Genomic DNA, 12,855 nt, shown 5'->3' on the forward strand with positions numbered 1-12,855 from the left:
TGGCTTCTTGTCAACACACTCACTGGCTGCATGTGCCTGTGTCAGCTTTACATAATCTACATCCTGCTGTGCTGTTAAATGTTGTGCAAAGTACCAGTGACAGTGAATGGAAAACACTGGGATGGGAGTGACACATTTATGGCAATATTGTTTTGTACTGAATGTGATTGTTGTTTATAATCCTTGTCTTGCTTTTGTCAGGAGTGCTTTGAATAGCAAAGTAAATTGATATGATAGAATGATTAAGGGTTCAATCTTTGTTAAAATCAGCCTTTGGAACAGATAAATGTTTGTGTCCTCATCATAAAAAATGGGCGTTTTCAGGACTGTGTCCAGCTCATGGTTGCAGGATGAATCCACAGCTGACCCATATACCAGGGTTTGGAATTTATAGACGTTATTTAAGTTCATCTTGCTTTAGAGTTGATAAGGTGAATTTCTTCTGAAAGGTGTGTTCACCCTTTGGACCTCAATCAAAACTAAAAGCAAAGAATGCCAAAGCACACCAATGCTTCTACTGTGCAGTCACAAGCACTTCCTTTAAGTGCGGATGCATGGAAGATACAAATATTTTGATGGATACCTGAGGGCTGGTGATTTAGATTGGTGATTTAGTAAGGACATCTAGTGGTGACAATAAAGGACTACAGCTCCATCAAGAGACAAGCTTGGTAAACTAATTATTGAGGGTTTATATCTGTTATGTACCCCTTGTCACATACTGACAGGTGATAAATTAGTCATACACCCGTGGTTGCATCTTATCTAAAAGGGATAACCCAAAAACAAAAAAATAAAAATTTGTGAATTTTGGTGATATCGAGATGTCTGCCTTCCGTCTAATATAATGGAGCTAGATGACACTCGGTTTGTGGTGCTCAGAGCACTGAAAGAAAAAAAAGAAAAAAAAAAAAACAACCTGACCAAAAAAAAACTCAGAAATTATGACCCAGTTACTCAAGATAATCCACAGACCTTATTGAGAGCAGTTTAATGTAAGAACTATTTCCTTTCTACCAAACTACACCTGCCAAGTAGATGTTTACATTCTCCATTTAATTAATACATCCCACGCTCTCACAAGCATCAGCCTCTTGTCCATGAGTGTAGTTCAAATGTATTTTTTGGCACTTTGAGCACCATTAGCCCAGTTGCATCTAGTTTTATTATATTCAAGAGAAGGCAGACATGATAGTCCAATATCTCCAAAAGTCAGCAACTCACACTAAAACAATCCAGATGGATGAATAACACTGCAGGTAAGGAAAAATATGCATTTTTGATTTTGGTATGAAACTAAACTGTTGTTAGACTTTAAGAAATATGAGAATATAATACAGATTTAAGACTGTGAAACAAAATTACCTGTTTCTGAGAAGAAGGACAAATGAAACACAACTTTTCTAAAGGGAGAACACACATGGAAAAGGGTTATAGCTACTAACCACCACGTTATCACACAGAGTTGCAAACTAGAACCAAACTTATCACAAACTACCACCAATGTAGAGCCCAAAATCCTACAAAACTCACGATGACAAAGTAGCACAAACAACCATATGCAACCAAAAGTTGCACCGTAGTTCTACCTCACAGTACAAATACCACAAATGACACACCTTATTGTGTTCTTCTAAAGGGAGGTAGCCACTTCTGATCCTATCATTTGGACCCTGCTGTACGTGTTTATGAGGTTTTGATCTTTTCTTTGTCCAAGTTCCAACTTCACTCATCTGTTGTAAAGAAAACAGTCCAACATGGATGATAACACAAGGAAATCATTAAACAAACAGTAACTCCCACACTGTAATTAAAAAAGAGTTATAGTAAAAACTCAACTAGAGCAAAAACACGACATGTACCCATGATGAAAAGGAAAAAAACACCACAACCGCAGGGGAGTCTGGTGCATTTTTTATTTCTTCAATGACTAGAAATTTTGCTGTGTGTGAAATCTGCAGGGCACTTAATCCTCCGGTACCAGCCAAACTCAATCCCTCATCTCTGTCACCAATTCAAGTCACAAGAACATCATGAAAAAGACACACAGATGTAACAAAAAACATCCTTTTTCCATTAAAAAAAGTAGAAAAAAAACAACCTTGAAACAATGATCATTGTCATCAAATAACAATAAATAAGGAGCGCTCTTCCCTGTACAGAGATATATTCTAATCTAAAATCTTCTGTAATAAAAAATAGAACTTCAGTGCAATTCCTTTGACACATTTCTGCTGCTCCTTCAATATCTCCACTATGCGACTCTCTGTTACCCTGGCATTAAAGCAATGGAACAGAAACAATCAAAACACCAAATATTAACCCTCCTGAATGAAACAAATAAAAAGCAGATATAAAATTTCACAGCCTTCTCTTTGTCTATCTGTACTGTACATCTCGAAACACAAACCTGGACAGAAAAGGCACGAGTAACTACAATTTGAGTAATACTGGACAAAATTTGGACAAACAAAAATGGAATTATTTTTGATTAAAGATTTTGGTCATTTACAAATTTATTCATATTCCTTTTACATATATTTAAACAGACATTAAGATTACCAGTATCAATAGAGATACAGGAGGGATATATTTATATATATACTGTAGATAGACATTATTTTTACAAAGAAAAAAGTGCATTTTTATAACAAACCTGAATATTGCCAAAGAACAAACATTTAAGTTAACAATAGTATTGAAAACTGTATAAAAACAAAGCAATAAAAAAACAAGACTAGTGTAGCAACCAATAAAGCAAAATGGGATGCATGATGCATCAAGGTGTAGACACTGTTACGTGCTCCGGTCTGTTCTGGCTAAGTCTCCTTTAGTTCCTGTCTCCACCCGGTCAACACCAGACGGCGGCTCCTCCCCCTCTGGCTGCTGTCCAATTACACGTGAGGCTACGGGGGGTGCTAGACTGAGGGTTGTTCTGGAACAACTGTCTTCAGTGGTCTCAGTAGCAGACCTGCGGGTGTGGGCGGAGCGATGTGAGCTGCCATATTGCTTTGAGTCCGTGGTCTCCAACTCCGGTTTGGAACTTGTGAGTGCTGTGCTGAAAATGCACCGCCCTGACTGGCTGGTTCCTGCTGCCTGGTGCTCAGACCAGTGGTCTCCAGGAGTCCTAAGCCCTTGAGTTCTGGGGGTCCCGCCCCAGTATGATTCAAACGTGGCCAGTGACGTCCCCTCCATGGGGGGAGACGTTGGGGATGAGGGTGTGGTGGGGTGGGACCGCGGTCGGGTCTGTACCATTTGGATCCCTCCGATGGGGATCATCAGACAGGGGACCTTGGCTTGTTGGGAGTGCATGGGGAGGTGGCTGAAGACGTTGTCTGCTGCTTGGTGGCCAGGATAACCTTCACAGGTGGGAAGACGGAAAGCAGGTGGAAACAAGCTGATTTCTTCTGCTGCTGTGCCACTTTTCTCCTGTAGGGGGAGCAAAGACATCATCATTACACTTCATGGACCAGCTCTGTCAGTACACAAGATACTGTACACTGAGTGCTCCCCAGGAGGGTACTGGCATCCACACTCATTTTGTAATTTTACCCAGCCTAGTGCAGAGCTTTAAGAAACAAAGACTCACCGGTTTGACATGACTGCCCTTTGAACCTGGGCTCTCCCATGGTAGGTATCCAGGCGCTCTGTGCTGTAACCCAAGTGGCGAGGGAGGAGTCTGAGCTTGTGATGACCGGTAGCAGCTGGGCGAAAGAGGACGAAGAGGAGAGAGGGGTCTGATGGGAGACGGTCCTCTCTCAGGGGAGGGTGAGACGTGTCGGCTGGGCGAGGACAGCTCCGTCCTGGGGGAGAGGCTATGGATGGATGAGGACAGCTCCAGACGGGGGGAGAGGCTGCGGCTGGGGGAGCAGCTCTCACTGCTGGGGGAGAAAGCTCTCGGCGATGCCTTCCATCCACGCCGGGAGAACAGCGCCCTCCTGCTGCCTGGAGATGCAGCTCGTCTGCTGGGCCAGACTCCCCTCGGGGATGGAGAGGGCTCCTGACCGGGGCTGGGACTGGGGCCCGGGGCCTCGGGTTCAGGAGTGCCCTGCTGTGAGGGCCTGCTGGAATGTCCTCCAGTTGATGGGTGGGTGTCTGACGAACACGAGGATGGTGGGTCGTCATGGGATGCGGACTCCTCTTCCTCATCATCATCGTCATCGTTGTCGTCATCATCCTCAGACTCTTCCACATCAGAAAACTGATGTTCCTCCTGTTCCTCCGAGCCGCACACACGTTCATCACTTCCTGCTGTTTCTGCAGACACACAAACACATACACATCCTTTAAATTATACAGTGTTTGCAGTTTTTTGTACCTTCTACATGGAAGATATGTAAATTGTGCCACTAGAGGTCTCTCACATTAAAACAATAACAAAAGATGCAGTTTGATGACATCTGAAGTAGTGTGGGATCATGGGAGTTTAGTTTTCAGTTTAAACAACCCACAATGCAGATGAAAACCTCACATTACATGCTCGTGGACATGGCAGTAATAAACTTTTAATCACATTATGTTCGGTCATATTCACAGATTTTCTTCCTTCCTCACTCTCTGACTAATCCAACGTATCCTGTGTTTTCCTGGAGGTTACAGCTATTAGCGGCTAGCAAGGAAACACACCATGAACTCTGGATTTGACCACTGTTGAAAACATGGGATTATGTGAGTACACAATTCAGCATGAAAAACATTAAATATAGTTTTAGTTTAGTTTCTTGCAATACCAGACAGAGTAGGTATCAAGACCCCTTTTGAACGTCTTGTCTGAATAAACTACAGTGTTACTTGGTCTTGTGACATTCTAAGGAAAACAGGACTTGAGATTCCATTTCAAGACCTCAATTGTGGGGATATCACTAAATTGCCTGTGCATTTTCTGATTTATTTACTCCCATGAATTATTGTGACTGGAGGCCAAACTTTCTGCTTCAAATCTAATCAGTAACTTGACTAATTTCTAATTTGAAATTTTTGTTTCTGTTAACAGCTGTCACCCATTCACACGCACTCCAAGAAAGTGACAGGAGAGACAGGGATAGAGACTGTTGTTGTCTGGGAGGAGACGCCTGCCAAATCTTCTGTAATTAAATTTTGCTACCTAAATCACAAAGTGTTCATCTGCAAAACAATATGTGTAAATTCTGCAATGTAATTTTGGGACCACATCAAACTTTTATCGACACTTGAAGGCAAAATATACCACATTTTCCCAAAAACAATCTATAGACTCATATAAACATAATCCCTTTCAATCATTACTTATGACTCACCAGAAGTGTGTGGTGGTGTCTGTATCTGCCTGTATTTCCTAATTTTCTCATTGCTTTGCTGTGCTGAGGATGCTTGACCAAACCAAAATATTGGTATCTGATGTCCTGGAGATGAGACTCAACAAGGACCTGTCTTTCTGGTGTGTTTACAATCAGCTAAGATAAATCCTTCTGATTCTGTCTTTAATACTAAATTAGTCCTGCATAGCCAGACCTATCTCCACTTAGAAAGGCTGGAGAAAGGTCTGGCTCCACACATTATCATTCTGCTACAGTAGAAAAAATGCTCTGGCTTGTGTGTATTTTTCAAAACCAATTCAAATTGTCCTGGGCGGCACTAAGCCCAAAATAGTGTTGTGGTGTAACATACATGTCAGGAGGAGAGCCCTTGCATTAAAATTTCTAAATCACTGCAAAAGAAAAGGTAGCAGCTTCTAGTTTGTTTATGTTTGTACCATTACTTACCAGTTGCTAATTTGCTATTTTCTCTGTGTAGGTTGCTAGTTTGGAAGTTGTTGTTATTTTCCGTAGCAACGGGGTACTTTTAAAACGTGGACAGTAGATGCCACCTGAAACAGGTGACCAATGGCAGACTTATACCCACAGTCTACACCCGGTGCATCAGACTAGCTAAGTGTATGTGATGCTAGCAAGGCTAGCTAACTAAGTTATGTTTTTGCTTATGGTATGTCGGCATAGTGACAGCAGTTGGTCTTGATTCAGTCTTGCTACGCTCTGGTCTCAGTCTCGTCTTGTTCTTGATACACACTGGTCTTGGTTATGATTTGATCTTGGCTTAGGTGGTATTGATGTTCTAAATTTAAGGTAGCTGCTTGGAAAGCTGAGAGTACAGCTGCTAACAAATCTACGCCCCTTATATATAGCCAACCCTTACCAGAAACAATGCTATCCTTCCATTCTCCTCTGTAGTAAACACACAATGTCACCATCCCAGTATGCAGGGCCACTCTAAAGACTTTTGGATTGGTTCAGCAATGAAGTTTTTTTTTACTCTCTGATTGTTTCCACACAGTTTTAGCAATGAAAGCTCTGAGATTGTCCTCAGTCTCTATTGAGCGATGCATTTAGAGACCGACTTGTGAATCTAGTACTGAATGTACAAAGTCGTGACAAAAATCCTCATGCTCAGAGACATGAAAACACATTAACAGAACAATTTTCGGGAACAAGCACAAAGGGTTAGGACAGCGTACTGTATCTTTCTGACAAACCTCACCCACCACCCATCAAACCAACGTTATAAATAGACTGAGGATGAAAAGACCGGAATTTAATTGAATAGCACCATGCCTCTATTCACAAACTATCTCCACAGCCTTGTGAATGGAAAGACGGTTGAAATGGCGCGTCCTTGGCTGTGATGAGTGTAGTCTGTCAGCAAGAAAGAGACGGCGAGGGGAGGGGCAGTAGAGGAAGGTTAGGAAGGAGATCGTGAGGTGGCTGGCTTTGAGGCTCTTTTGTGGCTTTAACGGGGGGCAGAAGTAAGTGTTGGAATCTGTACTGTCATCGTACGCCAGCAACACATCCTTGGAAACAAGGTATATTTGGCAGACAGCCGCGACTACATCAGGAAACGCTCTGTGTTCTTCATTCATTTATCTTATATTTCTTATGCAAGGCCAAAGAGAGGAGAATAGAACATGGTGTTGCATAAGCTGTCAGTGCTGAGCAGCTACAATTCTTCACAGGCACAAGTTCATCCAGCTGTGTACCAATATTTCTCTACAGTGCAGGGGAAATATATGAGATGCCTCTCCATCCGCTCTTAAGTACCTGTTTCCTCGCTCTCCGGCTCATCCAGTGATGACTCAGATACTCCCATTGCCTGGCATTTTTTCCCATGAGCCTTTGACTTCATGTGTTTAGTAAGGTTCCCTAGGAAGGAACAAGAAAAACACATTAAAAAAGGTAAAATGTGATCACTCGGCATAAAGAAGATAGCTGAAATATAATGGAAAGAACAGCAGTACAAATAATGTTTTCAGTGACTTGTTAATTGTCTCCTTACCTTTGGTTTTGAAGGCAAAGTTGCAGTGTTTGCAGATGTATGGACGGACATCGGTGTGCGTTCGAATGTGCTTTTTCAGCATACTCGGCTTCTTACAGCGAATGCCACACTCTCCACATATGTACTTGCCCCGGCCGCGACCTCTCACATAAACATACTCTTCATTGGACTTATAACTAAGAGAGAGACAGAGAGAAGAAAGAAACAATGATAATTCAAATTACTTTCATATAGAACACTATGGGACAATTTAGGAGCTGAATGCACAAATTCTTAGTTTCTCATTTGATCATTACGATGAAATTTAGCAGCAGAACATATTTTCACCTTGTAAAGTTGTTATGGTGAACGTGTTACCAAACAGTTGCTTATTTTTACATCCAGCAGCAGTGGTGTAAGGTAGTTATGATGGACCCTATTGCATGCTAGATACAGGTTATGAAGCGCACACACACAAATGCAAGCACATCATTAAGCGCGTATATATTTTACGGAAAATGTGTTGGAATTTACACTCAGACCTTTTATAGTTTCTTGGGCTTCTGTATTGGGAAAGTAGAGGGGTCAAAGAAAGAGCTGTTAGAACCATGGATAGCACTCTGATGGTCAAAAAGAATCAACATACATATATCACAAAATTACCAGAGAAAATTTGAAATGATTAATTTAATTGAATAGACTTCTATGTTTCATTTTTAGTTCTTGTAGAATAAGCATGTCATGTTGTTGGAGTGCAACAGAGTATTTTACAAAAACAAAAAACAAAAACTGTCTGTGGCAGTCTGTAGCAAGGGCGCAACCACACTGCCTGTCTATATTTATACCCCTGTCCAGCAGTTACAAGCAAAATTAGGATCCATTTAGAGTCATGTTTTTGGCCACCTGGTAAATTTAAGTCCAATATTCACTCTGTTTTTAGCTTTATATTGGTCTTCACTCCTGGGAATGTATCTGTCTCTTTAGCTGCTAAATGCTTCACACTATTCACTGGCTAGTTGCTAACTTTGACTGTCTGTCTATTGTTTGTTGTTGTTTGTATTTGTGGTGGGCAGGTAGGGAAAACAGCTGCATGCATCTACTGGCAACAAGGTTGATGACTGTGGATTTAGCAGGGTGAAAAACCAAAACAATGTGCCAAAAGATGCTAAAATGCTCTGGATGATGTGAACTGGATGATAATTCTCTCTGGCGACCCCTTTAAGGTTTCACAGTGGGTTAGTAGTCAGCACTGTTGCCTCACAGCGAGAAGATTCTGGGTTTAATGTTTTCCCTGTGTTTGCATGGGTTTCCTCTGGGTGCTCCAATTTCCCCCACCATCAAACCACCTTTGATTAAGGGTCTGGCTAGGCCCTTTTTCACCACATTCACTCTGGATCTTGAGCCGGTTCCATACATGATTCTTGGTGCTGTCTAGACAAACAGCCCACGTTTTAATTAGTTTTGAGCAGAAACATTGTAATCAAGGATCACCATCAACAGGGGTTGTTGCGCAATGCACAACAAACAAGGCCAGTTCCATATTGTGGAAAAGGCCTCCTAATACATAGGATGGGTCAAAGACATGATTAGTGCAGCTTCAATAAAATGATGAATGTAGAAGTGAGTTTGTGTGCAGCACAACTACACAACAACACACAAGAGAAACTGTGAAACAAGGCTTTCTTTATGGAGGCGGGTCAGGGAAGCCCCACCAAAACCCCAGCAGCACTGAGTCCCTTGGCTGTTTCCTCCACTACACCCTGGGCGCACCGAGAATACCAGCTATTCTGCTGCGAGCTGGTGGCACTGCCAACAACAGCAGCAGCTAAAGAGAGGGAAGGGAAGCCTGGCTATGGCCCACAAACTAAAATAGAAACTATATATAAAAATCAAGCAACACATTTAGGTTCAGTCTATAAAAACATTGTTTATATGCAATCTTGATGTTTACCAAAAGGCTATTTGTGGACACACTGGACCACAGACGTTTTATATCTGAATGAATTGTCCTCTATGAAGAACTCCATCTGCTCTCACTACTCATGAAGAGACGTACAATCCATTCTGAATTGTAAATATCCAATGTGTGTTGACTATGTTTAATTACAGGATATGCACCACATCTACAAGAAACCAGGCTGTGAATGCTCCCACTTGTGTAACAGAACCAGCAACAGCAAATCATAACAAATTGTTACACAACTGTAAAACAGTCTCAACAGTGGTATTATGTTGTATTCATTCAGGAGCTGGCTACTGTTTACTGGCATGTATTTCTTGCCATTGCTAAAAATATCCACCCACATCTCAGGAAAAACAAGGCAGAAGTTGCACTTCGCACATTGAGCATTAAATCAGCAGCACGTCTCTCAGTAAATTCAACTGATAATCTGCCCCTGCTTGTACTATAGCTTTCTGTCCACCACGGCAGGTTGGTGGAGAGAATACTGCTTTCAAGGCACCAATATCCATAACAGTGCATAACAGTAAAAGGCAATTCTTGGTAACATTGTATTTGTTGGGTCATTACACCGTCATAACCTTGTCATGACAATTGTCATAAACACATTAACATGAAGGAGTCCTTATGAATGTTCATGACTCTTGTCACTAAGAGTAATTTGGCCATTTTTGTTATCTTGCAAAGCTGACGTTGTTTGAGATGTCTTTTTTTATGACAGCTTGACATAAACTAAGATGACCTAACCTGTCAGTGTTTGTCATGACAACTTGACATTTTTAAACTTAAAGAAAGGTGCCAAGCCTGGCAAAAAAACACCACATTGCTGTATTTACTGTCAAGCTGTCATAATAAATACACTACTGGCCTGATTAATGTCAAGTTTTCATAACAAAGACATCTCAACCAACGTCAACTTTGCATTAGAAATTACATAATGGACCGAATGATCGTCAATTATTCAGGTTGGGTACCCAAACCCAGTGGTATAATGACATCAGTTCCTATACAATCGTGCTAGAATGAAGATGAATAGTCACTGCTGACAAGACACTGCCAAATAGTGATCTATCTATATTTCAGTACTTGCAGTATTCTCTACTTGCACAATATAATGTGACATATATGTTTTAGAAACTGCATGTCTGTCAGTGCTACAGTAATGTTACCTTTGCCTATAAACGTTGTTATTTTTCATCCTTAACTTAATGACTTTACTTTTGACAGGCAGCTTTGTACATACTTTTGATAGTACTTACTGTTCGGTTTGTATATAGTGCTTTTAATAATCACCTCAGTGTCTTAAATAACTGTTTGCTATGCTTTGCAATGTTTAGCTAGCTAGCATTGTCATGTTTATTGAAGCTTGACAGAAACAAAATAAAACTCAACAAAAACATATTGGCCCATTTTCCCACTACTCCGACAACCACCGACTCCAGTTTAGTTAAAATAAACCCTTAACTCTTCACGCCAGATGTGGAAATAATTCCGGCTATGCACCCCTCACTGTTCCTCCATCTTACTTCTTTCCTGGTGATATTTTTCGCATCTAATTGATTGTTGGAGCATTGGAGATTGATGTAACCGCCACTGCCCACATACTTCCATGGATCCTTCATGTTGGCAGAGATGTGAAACAATACATCTACTAGAGGACGCCGTTCAGAGTCAAAAGTTACCCCAGAGAAGAGGAAGAACAACAAACATGAGGAAGGCTGTTATAATGTACTTTTTGGGGAACAGGAAAAAGCAGAGGCAGCACTGTAGATGATGGCAGTCAGTGCAGTCATTAAATACAATAGGCTGCGACATGTGGAAGGGGAACTCTTTAATACTTAATAATTTCACATTTTTAATGCTTCGTTGTCGTGTCCTGTTGACGTGTTTCACTTGAACTATTGGCTACACTGTTCTACTTCCTATGTCTATCTGTAAACTTTCAGAAAATGTGCAGATATATGCAGGAAAGACATACAGAATACAGACAGAAGGCTCTGTTCGTATCTGTATACGTATCTAACATTTACCATAAATGAGCTTAAAGGTACTGAGACAAACTTTGATCACTATTTGGTCAGACAGGAGTTTGACATAACTAATCCTCTTGACACTATGTCCATTTCACCAGACAGTGTGGTTAAAGTGTTATGACGAATCTGCAATGCTGCGACCATGTACACCATGGAAATCAATCTGCATGTTTTAACAGAATCCAGAGGAGACAGTTCAGCTTGCGCTCACTAAGAGGGATTAAAGCTGCTGTTCCACAGACTTTTGCTGCCACCAAGAAGGAACAGCCATGCTTGCTTAATTTCTAAGATGTGTGTTATTGAGGAAAAAGCTACCTTGATCCAATATCTGTTCCTTTAGCTGCATGATACTAATAAACTCAAGAGACCCCTGCACCCCTTTTTCTTAAAGGGATCTCTGAAATTGGATCAGGATGAAATAGCGCATGTCGGTGGAACATAAACAAAGCTGCGTGATGCATATTCAATACAAAAAAAGTGTAGTTTGTTCTCCAGACTAAAACGAGTGGCAGACAGTCATGATTTCAATGTGTTGACAAAAGGGAGGCAGGGATAATGAGTCCTAACAGAGTCAGGGTACAAAACATTCTGCTGTGTTCAAGAGTGAGTCGCTGTCCTTATTTGCATGCACAGAGAAAATACAGCAGGACATCAAGGGGCGCAGGTACACAGAGAGAGGACGCAGAGGAGGTTGGGAGGGAATGAAGACAAAATAATACATAGGTAAGTAAAACTGGAAGAGCTGCCAGAGTGGCACAGGCAGCATGAACAGAGGGAGGAGGAGGGTGGTATGATGGAGACAGAAGACTGTAGGCTGTTTATGGATGAAAATGCACTCCCTCAATGTGTGTTAATGTGTGGCTGCAAATGATAAAGACTGGTAATTAGTGCCTTATCTACTGTTAAGCAGACGACTCCTTCACACTCAATCTGTGTGCACATTAACACAAAACACAGGACTTAATGTGCAAGTGTTGACACATAAGCGCACACAGACACACAGATACAACCACACTAGCAAAAGCCATTCCTTAAATATCTCTCCAACATATTTTCTATTCCCATCAAGAGGAAAGCAGGAGTGTTCTGAAATTCTTACTAAACATGTTAAACAACATTTTAACCCTACCCATTTTTTAAAAAATTGTACTGTCCCTTTATTCTTACCTATGTGTGTGAACACATCTCCACAGAATATGGTGTAGAAAGGGAGTGCATAAGACATTACACTCATAACCATGTCATGACATCTGTCATGAATATGAAGGAGTCTTTGTAAAGACACCTGTCATGAATATGAAGGAGTCTTTGTAAATGTTTATGACTGTTGTCATTAAGTGCCACTGTTTAAGTTCTGACATTTTTAATGCAAAGTTGACTTTGTGTGAGATGTCTTTGTTATGGCAACTTGACATTAACCAAGACAAAAGTGTCTTTGTCATGAATCTTGACTTGTTCAAACTTAAAGAAACATAGCTTAGCTTTATGTTTTAACGTAGCATTATACTTTATACTGCAGTACCAATCATTCGACACTTTCGCCCAGGCTCTGCCATGCAGCTAGCAAGCAGACTCTGG

General features: G+C 41.1%; 1 protein-coding gene across 3 annotated transcripts in view; it reads right to left on the reverse strand.

Annotated features, from left to right (window-relative positions):
- Positions 1–1,902: 1,902 nt before the first annotated feature.
- hivep3b (HIVEP zinc finger 3b) overlaps positions 1,903–12,855 on the reverse strand; it is a 69,419-nt gene continuing 58,466 nt past the window's right edge. For 2 of the 3 annotated variants that reach the window (XM_084726372.1, XM_084726371.1), the window contains 5 exons: positions 7,827–7,847; positions 7,306–7,481; positions 7,071–7,172; positions 3,590–4,257; positions 1,903–3,429 (listed from right to left, as the gene is read on the reverse strand). In XM_084726372.1, the coding sequence (XP_084582498.1) occupies positions 2,797–3,429; positions 3,590–4,257; positions 7,071–7,172; positions 7,306–7,481; positions 7,827–7,847 (1,600 nt within the window). In that variant the 3' untranslated portion in view covers positions 1,903–2,796. The remainder of the gene's footprint in view (positions 3,430–3,589; positions 4,258–7,070; positions 7,173–7,305; positions 7,482–7,826; positions 7,848–12,855) is intronic. The other variant, XM_084726373.1, reaches the window with a different exon arrangement.

The sequence above is a fragment of the Lutjanus erythropterus genome, chromosome 9 (genome assembly GCF_056507025.1).
Source record: "Lutjanus erythropterus isolate fLutEry1 chromosome 9, fLutEry1.hap2, whole genome shotgun sequence".
Classification (NCBI taxonomy): Eukaryota; Metazoa; Chordata; class Actinopteri; order Lutjaniformes; family Lutjanidae; genus Lutjanus; species Lutjanus erythropterus.